At 33.3% G+C, this 17,245-nt stretch overlaps 3 protein-coding genes across 11 annotated transcripts; 2 read left to right on the top strand and 1 right to left on the bottom strand.

Annotated features, from left to right (window-relative positions):
• LOC126656693 (dirigent protein 4-like) lies at window positions 1-834 on the top strand. Its single transcript, XM_050351299.1, has 2 exons — window positions 1-538; window positions 761-834. The coding sequence occupies exons 1-2, from the start codon at window positions 1-3 to the stop codon at window positions 832-834; spliced, it is 612 nt and encodes a 203-aa protein (XP_050207256.1).
• Window positions 835-1,572: 738 nt separating this feature from the next.
• On the bottom strand, window positions 1,573-4,851 carry LOC126654545 (pentatricopeptide repeat-containing protein At3g49740). Of its 2 annotated transcripts, none has more exons than XM_050348440.2 (2): window positions 2,349-4,851; window positions 1,573-1,903 (listed from the first exon to the last, which is right to left on the bottom strand). In XM_050348440.2, exon 1 carries the CDS (start codon window positions 4,652-4,654, stop codon window positions 2,438-2,440), a length of 2,217 nt encoding a protein of 738 aa, XP_050204397.1. In that variant the 5' UTR covers window positions 4,655-4,851; the 3' UTR covers window positions 1,573-1,903; window positions 2,349-2,437. The 2 variants fall into 2 exon arrangements, with proteins under 2 accessions (XP_050204397.1, XP_050204398.1); XM_050348441.2 differs by having other exon boundaries at window positions 1,573-1,937.
• A 1,977-nt stretch (window positions 4,852-6,828) lies between these two features.
• LOC126654547 (pentatricopeptide repeat-containing protein At3g49730) lies at window positions 6,829-15,148 on the top strand. Of its 8 annotated transcripts, none has more exons than XM_050348452.2 (4): window positions 6,829-9,223; window positions 9,590-9,650; window positions 10,306-10,411; window positions 14,931-15,148. In XM_050348452.2, exon 1 carries the CDS (start codon window positions 7,286-7,288, stop codon window positions 9,185-9,187), a length of 1,902 nt encoding a protein of 633 aa, XP_050204409.1. In that variant the 5' UTR covers window positions 6,829-7,285; the 3' UTR covers window positions 9,188-9,223; window positions 9,590-9,650; window positions 10,306-10,411; window positions 14,931-15,148. The 8 variants fall into 8 exon arrangements, with proteins under 8 accessions (XP_050204409.1, XP_050204408.1, XP_050204401.1 ...); XM_050348451.2 differs by lacking the exon at window positions 14,931-15,148 and adding an exon at window positions 13,403-13,857; XM_050348444.2 differs by lacking the exon at window positions 14,931-15,148 and adding an exon at window positions 10,806-11,107.
• The last annotated feature ends 2,097 nt before the right edge of the window (window positions 15,149-17,245 follow it).

Consider the following 17,245-nt stretch of genomic DNA (forward strand, 5'->3'; position numbering starts at 1 on the left):
ATGAAAGGAAATATATTTTTTGTAAGTCTAATAACCACCCTTTGTGCTTTGATTGCAAATGCTCAAGAAGAGTACTATAGTGAAACTAAATCCGATATTTGTATGAAGCAAAAAGTAACCAAACTTAAATTCTATTACCATGAAGTCTATGGTCGCGAAAATCCTACTACTGTTCTAATTGCTCAAGCTAATGTAACTAGAAATGACAGTCAAGTACTTCCATTTGGCGATCTTAACGCTGTTAACAGCGCTTTAAGAGTCGGATTTCGACGAGACTCGAAAATTATAGGGCGTGCTAAAGGACTCCAAGTAGCATCCAACCAAGGAAAAGAAAGTCCTTCGTTGGTTGTTTATTTGGATTATGGATTAGATAAAGGCAAATTCAAGGGGAGTTCGTTTGTTACTGTTTCGCGGTTTTCGCGTTCAGAGACAAAGCGTGAGCTTGCAGTTATTGGCGGAAGAGAAAAATTTAGAATGGCTACAGGTTATGCTAAAGTTCAAAGGCTGATATCCAATGCAACGGGAGAATATACTATTAGTAAGTATGTTGTTACCTTGTTTCATTGCTAAAGATATAGCCGGGTTTGTATTGTAATCTAAATAAATAGACAAAATCTATTTTAAGGTCCACATATTTTTTTACTTCGTTCCTAAATGTTTTTATTTCTTTATTTGGTCTATATACTTCTGATAAACAGTTTTATAAAGTTCTTTTATCAACAAAAGTGTGAAAGTGTAATGCATTTTCTATGAGTACCAGATAAAACTGTATTTGATACAGTGACCAAAACAAAGAAAGCAAAGGAGTTTATAAAGCTATTTTTTGAAAATTAAGAGCCTAATATAAAAAAAACGCCTAATAGTAAAATAAAGAAAAAAATGAAAAATATAAAGACCTTAGATTAGATTTTGTCAAATAAATATGAATGTAATTCGGATATATGTAAGGTTGGATTCTACTATTTCCTTCACATTACAATAAAAAAATAAAATGCTACCATTGGATATCTATATTTATTTTGCTAAATATGATTTTGTAATTTTTTTTTTGTGCTTTCTTTTGTATTATAATTAATCCATTTTCGTAATTGAAATATTTTTTTTTATTAAAAATAGAACTATTCTATGTCAGTTGTTAACGGGAATTAGTAAGGATTAATTAGTATTCGCCTTTTAAATATACATAAGACGGTTTAAGGATTAATTAGTATTCACCTCATGTGCTTTGTAATTGAAATAGACTTGGTTGTACTTAGAAACAATAACATAATTGTTAAAATTCCATTTAACAACTTTAGCTTTTAGAGATATCAGTAATTTAACATGCCACTTCAAAATTCCTCATCTTTACGTTTTTAATTTATATGATTTTTTAACTTTCATTTGGTCTTATCTGATATTTGAACTTTTATATTATTATTTTATATGTGTTTGCACCTTCATTTGAACTTATATTTAATCCCTGAATTTTATATTTTTTAATTTATTTGGTCTCTAAATTTTCATCCGTTTAAAGACCAGAGAAAACAAAAAAAACAAAATATAGAAATTATAATTTTTTTTTAAACTGTATAATAAAGGCAAAGTGGATAATTTTATTAGGATAGGGGAGTAACATAATATTTTATAATAGATTTCACGGCGGATTGCTCTGTCACAAATATTTTGAAAGTGTTTACCGTCAAAGTTCAATCACAATCTAAAAATTGTCTCAAATTCCATCGCCGTTACTCCTCCATTGCCATCACCCAAAATTAGTTCCGACAAAACAAATCCATTACTTTTCAACGAGGAAAATTAAAAACCAACAGCATCGGCAATCAAAAATAACATCACCACCGTCAATCTACCGCCGTCATTGTCGTTCTCTGCACTACCGCCGCCGTCGATCAGCAGCAACAACCTGCTCTCCAGCAAAGCACAGCAGCAACTTGATTCTAGTGAACTCATAATAATTTAAAAAAATAGATATATTATAATCAATCAAAATATTCGGTTTGTTAAGCATGCGAGCCAAATTAATTTATTATCCTTTATAAATAATCATATTTGCATTAATATCTTTATTTTTAAATATTTATACAGACAACCGACTAGAATTTGAGTTAAGTTCAATTTGCAATTCTTCTACTGAGTTTGAGCTTCTAAAATTAGATCAAGTTCGAGCGAAACATTAAATCTAAAAATTTAGAATCTAATTGAGTCTGAACTTCACAGTATTTGGTTTAAAGATCCCGTCAAGGGATCATATAAATCAATCCATCAATATCTAGTTGACCCTTGTAAGGCTAAATACTTTTGGGTGACCGATAGCATAAACCAATTAATTGGAAAAAAAGGGAGCGTACCGAGAACGAGCGAACGAACGAAAGAAAGCTGCCATTAAAATATATTGGAATGCCTCTTATATTTCGATTCGATTACACGAGTATCGTCTTTATGAGCTGATCCAACTATACCCAGGTTGCTTCTTAGCTCTAGCGTTATCAATCAAATGCCTTATGTTAGCTACTTCTTCCCATTGACCAGCAGCTGCATACATATTAGATAGAACCACATATACAGACGGACGATTCTCTTCGGATTGAAGAAGAAACTCCGCGACTAATCTTCCGAGCTTGAGATTACCATGAGCTGCACAAGCACTCAACAATGACCAATAAATCTTAGGATGCGCTTCAAAATGTTCACTCTTCATTATCCTTTCCACTTCATCAAAATACCCAGCACGGCCTAAAAGATCAACAATACAAGAAAAATGATCTATTCCGGGAATAATGCCGTATTTATCAACCATGGAGTTGAAAATCCATACTCCGTCATCAACCAGACCGACATGGCTGCAAGCCGAAAGAATTATCGTAAATGTGACATCATTTGGCCGGACTGTAGATAAGCGTTGCATTGCCTCAAAACATTGCACAGCTTCATTTCCTTTACCATGTTGTGCATAAGCGGATATCAAGGCGTTCCATGTAACTACATCTCGTTTGGTCATTGAATTGAATACTCGAGATGACCAATCTATAAGCCCACATTTAGCATACATCGTAATAAGGATATTACCTAAAGACCCTTCTGAAGTGAACTCTAATCTCATTATATAACCATGAACCTGTTTACCTTGTCTAAGAGATGAAATGCCAGCACATATACTTAGAACAATACTGATGGTATACTCATTTGGCCTGAGTTTCGTCAGCTGTAACTCGACGAATTTCTCTAAGCCTACCAACGGGAGCTCATTTAATAGGAACCCAGAAATAATAGAATTCCAGGATATGATATTTCTAGAGGACATGTCCCCAAATATTTGATAGGCTTTTTCTATATTGCCATTCTTGGAATATGCAGAAATCAATGCGTTAGAAACTTGCATATTTGAAATGAGACTGTTTCTGACCACAACGGCATGTACCATCTCCACGATTTCTACAAGCTCTAAGCTAGCCAACAAGCTTCCAAAGGTAAAGTCATCGGGTTCAGTCCCAGTTCTCCGCATTTCCAGGAAGGTCAAAATTGCCCATTTACTAAAATTTCCTTGAGCATAGCTGGATATCATAGTATTCCAAGAGACAAGATCCTTCTTTGGCAGTCTCTCAAAAACCACGCGAGCCGCATTCAGCTCGCCAAGATTTGAATACATGGTTACCGTTGCATTCCCTATAAATGTACAAGCTTCAAAACCCATCTTGATTGCTAGAGCATGACATTGATACCCAAAATCAGCATCCAAGCAAGATCCCATAAAACTCACCAAAGTGAATTCCGTAGGCCTAAGACAACGCCTTAGCATCTTTCTGAACATTATCAGGGCATCATCAAAACTCCCAACACCTATCAAACCATCAATCATCACATTGTAAGTAATTTGATTCCGCACGGAATCCTCAGCTTCTTTAAAAACCAAACACGCCTCCTCAACGTTTTCCCTGTTAAAATACATAGTAATCAGAGAATTAACAACAGAAGGTCTAACCAAAGAGCCAGTCTTAACCACTAGCGAATGAACTTGCATACCGAAATCTATCGACACCAATTCGCACCCACTTAAAACACTTGCTATACTATAATTATCATGCTTAACTCCCAATCTACACATATCTCTAAACAAACTAATCCCAATCTCTTCATTCCCACTCTCCATACACCCCGTAATCATCGCGTTCCACACTTCAAGGTCTCTCTGCGCCATTTCATCGAACACCTTACATGCATAACCCACCCGATCCATTTTAGTACAAGCAGATAAAAGAGTTGTATAAGAATACACACTTGGGTAATCAATCTCATCAAAAACCGATTGAACCGAGTCAATATCTTGCAATTTGGCGTACAAAGAGAGAAGGGTATTTGCGACATGGGTGTACGCTTTAAGGCCGGATTTAATGGAGTAAGAGTGAAGCTTGCCGCCGAAAGCGGCGGCGCGTGAGTTTGCACAGGCGGTGAGTGTTGTGGAGAGAGTGTAATGGTCTGGTTTGAGGTGATGGTAATGCGTACGAATTTTGTCGAACAGGTGGAGTGCATTGTTGAATTGGTGTGAGCGAGTGAGATTTGCTAATTGGCAGTTAAGTTTTATTAGTTGTTGTTGTTGTTTGGCGGTTGTTTCGGTTATGGTAGTTATGAGCTTTGCGCCGAGAGGGACCTTTCTCATCAGACGGCGGAGTACGGTGAACTGAGAATCATAACCATTGAAATTAAAGCGACAAAAGAAGAAGAAGAAGAAGAGGGCTAATTGTTATTTAGTCACTGAGGTGAAGTCTTAATTACCATTTAACTCCATTTGTTAGATTTCTGAATTAAATTAAAGATTCACATTCGTACCTTCTACTAGAAAATTAATATATGTGGAATCTTAGTATGTTAAAACTCTGACTTAAGTGCTTTAAAATTAAAAAATTTAGCATGTTTTGTAATTTTGACACGAATTTGTAATTTTATTAATGTTAGACATCAACTTTTAAATCTTTGTGATTTGATATATCGAGCAACTTTCCTTTAAAAAGGGTTGATGTGGACGTCGAAATAATATTTATTCTGGTGTCTATATCAGCATTTTTTAACAGAAAATTTCCACTAGTCCGAACTGTAAAAAAAATAGTTTATGTATAATTGCTAAAATTGAAAATCCGTGATAAAATTGCAAAACACATTAAAGTTCATGATTTTAAAGTAATTAAAGTTAAATTTTTTTTGAAAGTTAATTAAACCTAAATTTTATATTAAATGTTAGAAATATTAAAATAATTGAATACATAAAAATCAAATTTAAAAATTTAAACCTTATACTTTTAAAGACAATGACGTTTAACTCAAATGAAGTAATGCTCTTTAGTATATTTTTTAGGTTCCGATTTCGAATTTCGATAGAATAAGCCAGATAAAGTGACTTTAAAATCTAAAGGCAAAAGGCTCACTTTAGCCCCTAAGGTCGGACCAAAAGAATAAATAAGCCCCTAAGGTCAAGGTTGGCTCACTTCACACCCCGTACTTGTCCAAAACGGCTCAGATTACACTGCTGTTAGTTTCTTCAGTTAAATGATGACGTGGCATGTAAGGAAAATTTTTAAAAACATCCTTAATATTTAAAATACTTACCAATTTTATATTTATAATTTTTTTAACCATTTTCACCCTCTTCTTCACTTAAATATCAATAATTAAAAAAAATACTTAAAATTAAAATATTTATTAAAACAATTAAACACAATTAAATACTCCGAATCCTAATTAAACGTTTCATAATTCAATTAAATAAATCAAAATTTAATTAAATCAATTAAAATAAAATTTAAACCTAATTAAACCAAAAAAATTAAAAAAATTAAAATTAAAAAAAATCATCGACGAAGACGAACGGGACGAACCCGTTCGTCTTCTCCGGCTGTTCTTCCCCATGGAAGAACAGCCGGAGCTGTTTTTCCATGGGGAAGAACAGCCGACCTAGCTGTTCATTCCCAAAGGGAAGAACAGATTTGTTCTTCCCCATGGAAGAACAGATCTGTTCTTCCCCAAAAGGAAGAACATTAGGCTGGGCCTGTTCTTCCCCATGGGGAAGAACAGATCTGTTCTTCCCCTTGGGGAAGAACAGGTCACAGCCGACCTGTTCTTCCCCAATGGGAAGAACAACCGACTGTTCTTCCCCAAGGAAGAACAGCCGACGTGGCTGTTCTTCCCCATGGAAGAACATATCTGTTTTTCCATGGGGAAGAACAGTCCGGAGAAGACGAACGTGTCTTCTCCGGCAAAATCTTTTTTAATTTTTTTTAATTTTTAGTTGAAATATTTGTTTGTCGGTGTGGTTTACGGTGGGTGTTCGGGAGAGAATGGGTGGATTAAATTTAATTATTTTTTTTAGAATAAATTTTAATTAGTGTGATTTTGAAGCGTTTAATTGGATCTTGAAGCGTTTAATTTTGTTTCGAAATGTTTAATTGTGTTTCGATTGCTTTAATAAATAGTTTAATTTTAAATATTTTTTAATTATTAATATTTAAATGAAAAAGAGGGTGAAAATTGATAAAAAACATTGTAAGTATAAAATTGGTAAGTATTTTAAACATTAAGGACTTTTTTGAACATTCTGCCTATATGCCACGTCATCATTTGACAGAAGAAATTAACGGTGTTAAGTTTTCGGTGTGATCTGAGCCGTTTTGGACAAGTACGGGGTGTGAAGTGAGCCAACCTTGACCTTAGGGGCTTATTTATTCTTTTGGTCCGACCTTAAGGGCTAAAGTGAGCCTTTTGCCAAATCTAAAATATCTAACTGCAGACGTAATTATATTCGACCTCTACTTGAAAAGAAAAACATACGTTCTTCAAACTTTCCCTCAAATCAATAATAGTGATGAAAAAGTGTCAAATGTATGTAATTAAATTGAATCTCAGGGACTAATTAAATTGAATGTTCAAACAAGAGGGATTGAATTGTAAGTAGTACCTACATAAGGAACTGAATAACAATTAAATCCGATACAATTAACACCTTGAACCCATTACATTACTATTCGTTCAGAACGACTTCTGAAATTTAATCCACCGCTGCCTCTCTGCTTTTGCTTTACCCAGCCTCCTCTTGCTTCCGTTAACTTCGCCGTCGCTGTATTCCTCCGCCGTCTCGGGAATTTAAATCAGGTTCATCCGCCGCTGCCTCTTCTTTTGCTTTACCCAGCCTCCTCCTGCTTCAGTTAACTTCGCCGTCGCTGGCATTCCTCCGCCGTCTCCGGAATTCAATCAGGTGATTTTCAATGCTATTGCTTGAAATTTTTGGCTAAGAGTAGATATGCAGAGATTTACTTCGAAATCAATCTATTTTTTGAACAAACACTGCAGCTCTCACTCAATTTTCGTACAACTCTACCATAAAACTCAGGATTTCACCAACAATCCAAAAAATGGGTTTGGCATTGTTTGTCTCAAAACTCAAGAAGATAAAAGCAAGTCAGAGCTTGACAATCGCAGCAACAATGCTGACGAGTTTTCGAAGGATGTGGAAAAGGTATACCGATTACTCAGAAACTATCATACTAGAGTTCCAAAACTAGAGCTTGCCTTGGAAGAATCCGGTGTCGAGATGCGCGCGGGCTTAACTGAACGCGTATTGAACCGCTGCGGTGATGCAGGGAATTTAGGGTATAGGTTTTTCGTTTGGGCGTCGAAGCAGCCGGGTTATAGGCATAGCTACGAGAATTATAAGGCTATGGTTAAGATCTTTAGTAAAATGAGACAATTCGGTGCTGTTTGGGGTTTACTAGAGGAAATGAGGAAAGATAATAGTGAGATGATAACGAGTGAGTTGTTCGTTGTTCTGATGAGGCGGTTTGCTTCAGCTAGATTAGTTCAGAAGGCGATTGAAGTATTAGATGAGATGCCGAAGTATGGATGCGAGCCTGATGAGTATGTGTTTGGTTGTTTGTTGGACGCGCTGTGTAAGAACGGTAGTGTTAAGGAAGCGGCTTCTCTTTTTGAGGATATGAGAGTGAGGTTTAAGCCAAGCTTGAAGCATTTTACTAGTTTGTTGTATGGTTGGTGCAAAGTAGGAAAGTTATTAGAGGCTAAACATGTGTTGGTACAAATGCAGGAGGCGGAGTTTGAGCCGGATATTGTTGTGTATAATAATCTTTTAAGTGGTTACGCTATGGCAGGAAAAATGGCGGATGCTTTTGATTTGGTAAAGCAGATGAGGAGTAAGGGGTGTGAGCCTAATGCGAATTCGTATACTATTTTGATACAGGCGCTTTGTGGGCAGGAGAAGATGGATGAAGCGATGAGGGTTTTTGTTGAGATGGAAAGGAGTGGCTGTGAAGCAGATGTTGTGACTTATACTGCATTAATTAGCGGGTTTTGTAAGTGGCGTAAGGTAAATAGAGGATACCAGATTTTGGATACTATGATACAGAAAGGGCATATGCCTAATCAGTTGACTTACTTGCACATATTGTTGGCCCATGAAAAGAATGAAGATTTGGAAGAGTGTGTGGAATTAATGCGTAAGATGCAATCTGTTGGCTGTGTTCCCGACCTTAGTACTTATAATATAGTGATAAGGCTGGCTTGCAAGTTAGGAGAAGTGAAAGAGGGTGTTCGACTTTGGAATGAAATCGAAGCAAACGGCTATAGTCCAGGGCTTGACACTTTTGTTATTATGATTAATGGGTTTCTTGCTCAAGGATGCTTGATTGAGGCTTCGACGTACTTCAAAGACATGGTTGCGAGGGGCCTTTTATCATCTCCTCAGTACGGTATCCTAAAGACATTATTTAATGCTTTGTTGAGAGATGATAAGCTTCATATCGCTAAGGATGTTTGGAGTTGTATTGTGACAAAAGGATGCGAGCTTAATCCAGATGCATGGACAATTTGGATTCATTCGCTGTTCTCAAATGGGCATGTAAAAGAGGCATGTTCATACTGTATGGACATGATGGATGCAGATGTAATGCCAAAACCAGAAACTTTCGCAAAGCTTATGCGTGGCTTGAGAAAGTTATACAACAGACAAATTGCAGCAGATATCACAGAGAAGGTGAGAAAGATGGCTGCAGATAGACATACAACTTTCAAAATGTATAAACGAAGAGGTGAAAGGGATTTAAAAGAAAGGGATAAGACTAAAACCGATGGGAGAAAGAGGAGGGCTCGTAGACGCAAATGGGGTGGCGTCCATAACGGATCCAGCATTTAGTTTCAATGTGAATTGTAGATGAGCACTGACTTACAGGTAATAAAAACACATTTTCAAGTTCGTAGTTGTTTAGTTTGTTATTTTGAAATTTTAAATCTGTATGAGTTTCTTGATCTTTTATTTTTAGTTTAGGCCCTTGATCACGTTTTTTTTCTAAACTCAATGTTGCTCTTGATTCTTGAATTTTATCAGTTCGCCTGCTTTTTTCATTAGTTTATTTCTTTCACCTTCTCTATTATGTGTTTTAGCTTTTCTTTTAACTCCTTAATTTCATGAATTTCTAAAAGAATGAAAGTTGTATCAAGTAAATCCCTTGTTCATGATTTTGTTAAATCTTTTTCTTTCATTAATGTTTTATTTTATTGATGTCAGATTACCCCGTGTTTTCTTTTTTGCTTGCAGAGATTACTGCTGAAACTGTAGAATCTTCACAGTGTAACTTTTAGAAGATTTGGTTGACAGAGTAAGTGAACAAAAAAGCGACATTTCCTGGTAAAATGTAAAGGTTAAATCATTTTTTCTTTTGTATTTGTTTAATTTGCAAGTAATGATATTATTTATTATTCAATAATGGTTTTATTGTCTCTTCTGAATAAGAGATTTTGGATGAGATTGGATAACAATAAGATCAACTAAATCATGAGAATCGGTGAATAAAAAGCTAACAATGAGTTTGGATGAGATTGGATATCGCTGGTGCTTGCACTTGTGCTTGACTGAAAATGGATTTGCTTCCTTTGTCAAATATTCTTCTGGCCTTATTTCACCCCTTCATATTTTTATTTTTGCCATTTTGAGTATACATTTTGCGGCTTCTATGGCGGCAAGTTTTAGCAGATTCATATGAATGTTAATCAGCTTTTCCAAGTCTTTTGGCTGGCTGAAACTATTTGATGCTCACTCATGCTTCTAGGTGTGTCTTATGTTGAAATGGATATAACCAACTGCTATTAGAACTTCTGGGGAAAAAAAAAACTGCTAGTAGAACAATGTGTTGGTTTAAGTGAAATTTTAATCACCAAGTTATGCATGGGTGCCGTGTATTTTTGGTTAATTACTTTTGACTTAGTTGATTGACCCTCTTATCATTTTCATTTACATTCTAAACAACAATACAGATGAGCGGTAGGGGCTATGAGTATCTGCTAAAGAATCACAGGCATTTGAGCATCCTATATGCTACTAACAAGGGATAAATGTCAAGTGCGCATTTGTGTCACTAAGGTATGCTTCTAATATTTAGTTCATATTGCTAGCTCTTGCATACATATGATGTGAAAATCGTAAGTTGGCATGAACTCCATGGACTTGAAATTTGACAACAAACTTTAAAATATTCCGTGGGATTCTAAATTAAGTTTATAAAAGAGTAGAATATCATGTTTTATACATTGAATTCCGAAATCAACAATGCGAACTTTAGGTATTTTAAACCTGAAACCCAACAAACAATGTCAAGTCAAATATTGAAACTCTAAACTTGATTTAAAAGTAGAAAGAAAGACCTTAACTAATATTTAGATGGTTGAAACCAATTTGAAGTATACAAAACACCCTATATACTCTCTGTCCATATGAATATTTAAGTCTCTAATTCTACTTTGGTAAATCGGATCAGGAAATTTCGAGATGTTTGGAGTTATATTTCTTTACATTTTCCAGATTGATGCTTGTTACTATCAAATGGCAAGTACAAGAGATGACAATTTTACAATTGCTAGTACCGTAAAATTCTTATAATCAGCGCTCTCACCTAATATTTATTACATTTTGTCAGAAATCAAGTAATTTTCACCTGGTTTTTATACATGAGAATGTTGTATATGAAAAGATCAGAAGTACATTCATGTTGAAATGTTGCAGTGGAAAGATATTGTTATTAATTACTGTGCTAATGATATGGAAGAATAATTTAAAATATATGATGATACTGCTAGAAGTGAGATATTAGTGGAATTTGAGAAATGACTTCGTGGAAAAGACTAGACTCTGGTGCAATGAAATGTTGAAGATGAATTTGATTAATGTTGTGATTAGGGGTGTGCAACAGGTTAAACCGAACCGACCGAATTGGATTTTTTTATAACCAAACCGAACCAAAGTTTTGAGAAAAATTAATTTTTCAAACCGAACCGAACTTGTCGGTTTTCGGTTTGGTTCAGTTTTGCGGTTCAATTTACATGTAAAACTGATTGAAATTTTTTATGCTCCAAATCGAACTGAATCAATCAACCAAAATTATTCTACAAATCCAAACCTAACAGAACTAAATTTATAGGTTCGGTTTTTTGATTTCGGTCGGTTTTTGCACACGCCTAGTTGTGTTGTATATAGGTTGTTATGATCTTGTATCTATAACTCTGGTGCAAATTCTAATCTATTATTTGGTACAATTAAGCTAATTTATTTTCAAAACATAATGATTAAACACTTTTCTAATTGCTGACGTGTCTCTCAAAACTTTATAGAAAAAGGTTCAAAATTATCTTAATATGTAAAATATTTATCAGTTTTATATTTATGAATTGTTTAGCACTTTCTCAATCCCTCTTTTTCCTTATTAAGTTTAATTAATTAAAATTCTTATAAAAACCTAATTAAACCTAAATACATCTGATTATTAACAATCCAAATTCACAAACTCATTTTGATCATAAGATCAAATTATAATTAAACAACATCCATATCTCAAAACTTCAATCTAAAAAAGTATAAACTTTATCATATAAATCAAAATTGAAATAGAATCCTAGGTTAGCCAAATGAAATTGGTGTCTACATTGAAGCTTAATGTACTCCACCACCAACACCACCAATGTCTCAATCATCAACGCCACATTATTTTCACTATTCCCCAATCCCATCACTGACGACAAAAAAATAACCTTAATTTTCTATAATCAACAATATCTAATCCTTAAAAAGCTTATAAAATTAAACAAAAATGATAGAACAATAACCACGCCAGGAAACACAATAAATTAACAGTGAAAGAAGATGTGGACTTATAATTAGATATAAGTTGGTTAAGGTAATTATGATAATTTTATGATAAAAAAAATTGAATTATTTCTGTTGGTTTTGCTTGTTTGTGCTTGTGTTATCATTCATTCTCTCCGAAGTGAGTTTGTATCTTGAGATGGTTTTGTGCCATTAGATTTAGGGAGGTTGGATTGCTGTTCGAGGTTCTAATAAATATTGTTGGCCAAATGGGTATATGATTAAGCTTTGTTTTAGAACTGAAAACTGGGTTCGTTTGGGAACCCTTCGTCATGTCAGACCAACTTCTGCCTGAGGTTGGATTTTTTTCTTTTTAATTTTTGTTTTCAATTAAAAAAGAAAAGTATCAATTGGGTCCCTAAGTTAAAATTTTCATCAATAAAAGCCTTTGAAGGGTAAATTTGAGAAATACTATAAATATTAGGGTTTTTTTTTAACTTCCCCCCTAATAAATCTGACTCCGTTAATCACCATAGTTTGACATAAGGGTTTATTTGTACAGTTTTAAAATTAAGGTTAATTTTTCTATTTTGAAAATAAAAAGATTTAATTATATCCAAAAATTAATTAAGGGTTTCTTTGTACTTTTATGAAAACTTAAGAAGAAAAAAATTTGTACCTTTTACCTCCGTCTAACTAGAGTAAATTTAGTTTGCACCAAAATCTCATATCATGCTTTTTTTTGACGAAATCTCATATCATACTTAATGAACATAGGATAAATTATTATCATTGTTGCAAGTTTAATATATAGTACAGAAACATAGAAATTTAATGCATGTTTTTATGGAGTCGTTGGAATATAATACATGTCTAGAGATGTTTTGCATGACATGGCTAATAATCACCTATGGTCCCTGACTTTAAAGGGTACGGGCGCTAAACCCTCTGATGTTTAAAAACGGCGTTAAATCCCCTGATCTTTGTAAATGGATAAGGTAAATTTTTTTCTTTTTAATTTGTTTTTCTAATTTAATTTGACTTTTGGATTCCTTTTGCACTGAAAATAAACTGAATTTTTCTCTTTCAAACTTTAAATTGAATTAAAAAAAAAACAAATCAAACTAAATATATCAATCTAGTTCCATTGTTCCGGTGTTTGTACATCCGTAATTGTAACGTGGTGATATGCAAAGCAACAATTTTCTTACACCGACCAATATCACTTTTTTTTGTCAAAGATGGTAATTGACTTTTTAAAATTTCAATTGTTAGTTTGTTAGACACGGAAGCTTGTTTCGAACTCATTTAGAGGTGTCTTAGCCATCCAAACTAGATCCACATTGGCCAATATCACTTACATAACAGGGGGAAAACAAGTCTTGGATGCTTTGTGTGTTGTGCACTTTCTCTGGCTTCATACTTAGTAAGTATGTTGATATGCATTTTCTGTTAAGATAGGATGAATATTGTTCTAAAATTGTACACTTTTTTCAATTTTTGAATAATACAAAAATGCAGCACATGACAATTTTGTATAGCATCTAAATTTGACAAATTGTGTAATATGGAATGCGAGATGCATACAATGTTCTATTGATTAAACGTAGGAAAATACAATTTGTTTTGAATAAAATACACACATTAGAACTTTGTTTTGCACACTTGCATCTTGTATTTTTTCCTATAAAGTTAATTATATTTATGATATGTATTTCTCCATTTTGAAACACTATTACCGAACATCATCACAATTAATACATATGACGACTAGATGGAGAATTTTTGTTATTTCATTCTCTTATTCATCAAGTTTAAAATAAACTTTTAAAAAATATATATCATGATTTTTAGTGTTTTTTGAAATTTAATTATAAATTTTCATCTTTAACAATTGTTTTCAATTCAAAATACTGAATACCTTTTTTTAATAAATATTGATATAGACACCGAAATATACATTGTTTTGGCATCCACGTAAGTATTTAAAAAAAAAATTAGTATCTTAAATTGCAAAAAATTGAATAAATTAATGGTATCAATTTTAAAATGTACGTTAGAGATTATGATTTTTTTCCCTTAAAGTTACCCCTAAATAATAAATCCTTGAATTTTTATTCCACGTAAGAAGAACTCTAAGTAGCACGGAAACGGAAACGGGAAACGGAAACGATACGAAACGGACACGAAGAAACGAAAGTTTTTCAAAATGAAGGACATGAAACGTGGGGGAAACGTGTAAATAACAAAAATTTAGGGATATATTTATAAAAATATTATTTAAATATTTATGATAATTAACAAAATAATTCAATTTAATGTACTAAATATTTAAAATTTTATAAATATATAAAAAATATAATACAATTCAACACAAATAAGTATATTTGTTGTATTGTGGGCAATGGGAATGTAAAATTTATGGGTAACTAGTTAGATTTTTTTATTTGTGGGTAATAATTTTAAATTTTTTACAAATTTTAATTTTTATTATTTACAGAAACGGCCCGAAACATTTCGTACGGGTGTCCAAGAGTTTCCGGTTTCCGAAATGTTTCCGAAACGGGAAACGCAAATTTATCGAAGTTTCCGTGCTTCTTAGGAACTCTTTAGACGGACTTCCGTGGGCACTTTGTGATGAAGTATAGCTATAAAAACGAAACTCATACAGCCAATTCATCAAGATTAAAGAGAGAATATAATTATTAGCTGAATTAATTCTTGAAAATGGCAGTGAAATTGAAGTTTTCGTTACTCATATTAATTCTGTGTGCGGGCTGTGCTTGCGCAAAAAACAAGCCAGAGCTAAGGCAAAAATGCGGAGTCGCGTGCGAGGTTCAATGGGGATTTGACGATGATCAGCACCAAATATGCATAAAATGGTGCGATGAAGTTTTTGGAGTGAATAAAGAAGACGACACTATCTTATATGCATGGAAACATAGATATGATTTGCATTATGGAGAAGCATTTAACTTTAAGAGTTAATAAAAAAAATGTTATTATTTGGGAAGAGGAATGCTTGAGCTTGATATTTGTAGGAAAAATTAAATTCATACGATCTTAGCAAAATTCTGCCTAGTACGTGTTCTTATAAAAGTATCGAGATATTAAAGTTATGGGTTAATTTAATTTTAAATGTTCCCATCAAATTTTTGTTTATTTTAACCAATTTAAAAGTTACTATTTGATTGGTATTCTCATTTATTAAAAATAGGCCAAATTACTCGGAAACTACTGGCTTATGAACTTTTTTTCAATAGCAGTCTCACATAGTCAAACGGCCAATTATATCATATTACGTATTTTACGTTCAATTGTACCTTAAATTGAAAATTTCAAACGATTTATTACTCTAAGGATGAAAACATTTAAAACAACTAAACATAAGGGTAATATCATATTCTTTTTTATTTGGAAAAATTGAAACAAATCTTTCATCTTTAATAACGTTCAAATAAGTTCTAAATGAAAAATTACTAATTAATTAATTTTTAAAATTCTATTAAAAAAATAAACTAAAAACCGATTTACGAATGTGGCAGCGTCCATCGGAGAATTGGTTTCTGGTTTCTTCATGAAGAAACCATCTCCATGAAAAAAACACGGTGCTGGTGATAAGAGCCAACATAGTGGAAATGGGTCGGATTTTTATACGCCTAACATGATAAACATGAGGAGATCGACAATGAAGAATTTGCTTGTGAGAATCGGCAGTGTGTAAGATAAATGCGTGAAAAGAGCATTAACGACATTGATTCATCCGTCTTCTCATCAGCAATGGCGTCGTGGTGATTTCCAGTCACGATCGAGTCTATTCATCTTCATAGTAAAGTGTGGTTTCTCCATGGAGAAACCATCAGATTTGGTTTCTCTTATCGAGAAATCAGATTTGGTTGGAGAAACTAGAAACCAGATCTACTTTTTTTTATAGAGGAACCAGATCTTGTAAATTGACTTCGGCGAAACATTTTGAATTTTTTTTCATAAGATTCTGTTTTGTGTAAAGAGTATTTTTTTATCGTATTAAACAATTTTTGATTTAAAATTTAATGATAATTAATATTAAATAAAAAATTATTATTATTTGTTGAATTTATGAGAAAGAAGGCTTGTTTGTACTATTTAAAACATTAACGTCTAATTAGAATATATGCTAAAAATGAAGAATTTTTAGTTAAAATTTTTTCAAAGCGAAAAGATGTCAATTTAATACTTTAGGTACAGTTGAATGTCGAAAATAGGAAATAGGGTATAATTGGACGTTTTAGTATGAACATTTTCGAGTTTGAATCTTAATAAAATCGCATTCATTTATTTAAAAGCACGAATTTTTCATTTTTATGGTGAAATGTAAGAAAATTATACATTCTTAGCCAACCGACAAGAAGTCTATAGGACAAAAACTCATTAGCTCATTTTTATGGTGAAATCGTATACTTGGCAAAAAAAAATAACTTGGCCCTCCGTTAACATTTAAAAATGTACATAGACGAAGCAAAAAGAATGAAAAAGAGTCAGGAGAAGGTCGTCTTAAAAAATTTACAAATCGAATATACAATTAACTTAAACTTCACAACAACAAATAAAATGACAGAATATGAAGCTCTCCTGATCGGACTGGCGTTGGTGCTGGCAGTAGAAGTAAGAACATAAGACCTTAAAATTTATTGTGATCCCCAGCTGGTGGTAGGGAAAATCAGAGGAACATTCGCAATAAAGGAGGAAAACTTGGCTAAATACCACAAACGAACAAGAAAATGTTAAGAGAAATAAAGAAACAGAGGGGCGATGGCAAATTAATAAGATAGCAAGAGAAGACAATATGAAGACAGATGCAATAGCAAAAGCAGCATCCGAAAAAAAAAACAGGACATTCCAACTCGTGGAACTAACAGAGGAGATAGGTGTCCGAACGACCGACACGCAAATAAATGATTACTTACCAACAAATAAACCCATGGATACAACCAATTGTGGAATATCTCCAATCAGGAGAAACCCCCAACGACAGTGCTGATTCAAGTTTAGGTTTGGGTGGGCTTTTTTTTTTTTTTTTTTCCAAAGTTACTAAGATAAAAAGAAAGACAGAAAAACTCTGATGATCAATTCCTAACT

Source organism: Mercurialis annua, linkage group LG7 (assembly GCF_937616625.2).
Source record: "Mercurialis annua linkage group LG7, ddMerAnnu1.2, whole genome shotgun sequence".
Classification (NCBI taxonomy): domain Eukaryota; kingdom Viridiplantae; phylum Streptophyta; class Magnoliopsida; order Malpighiales; family Euphorbiaceae; genus Mercurialis; species Mercurialis annua.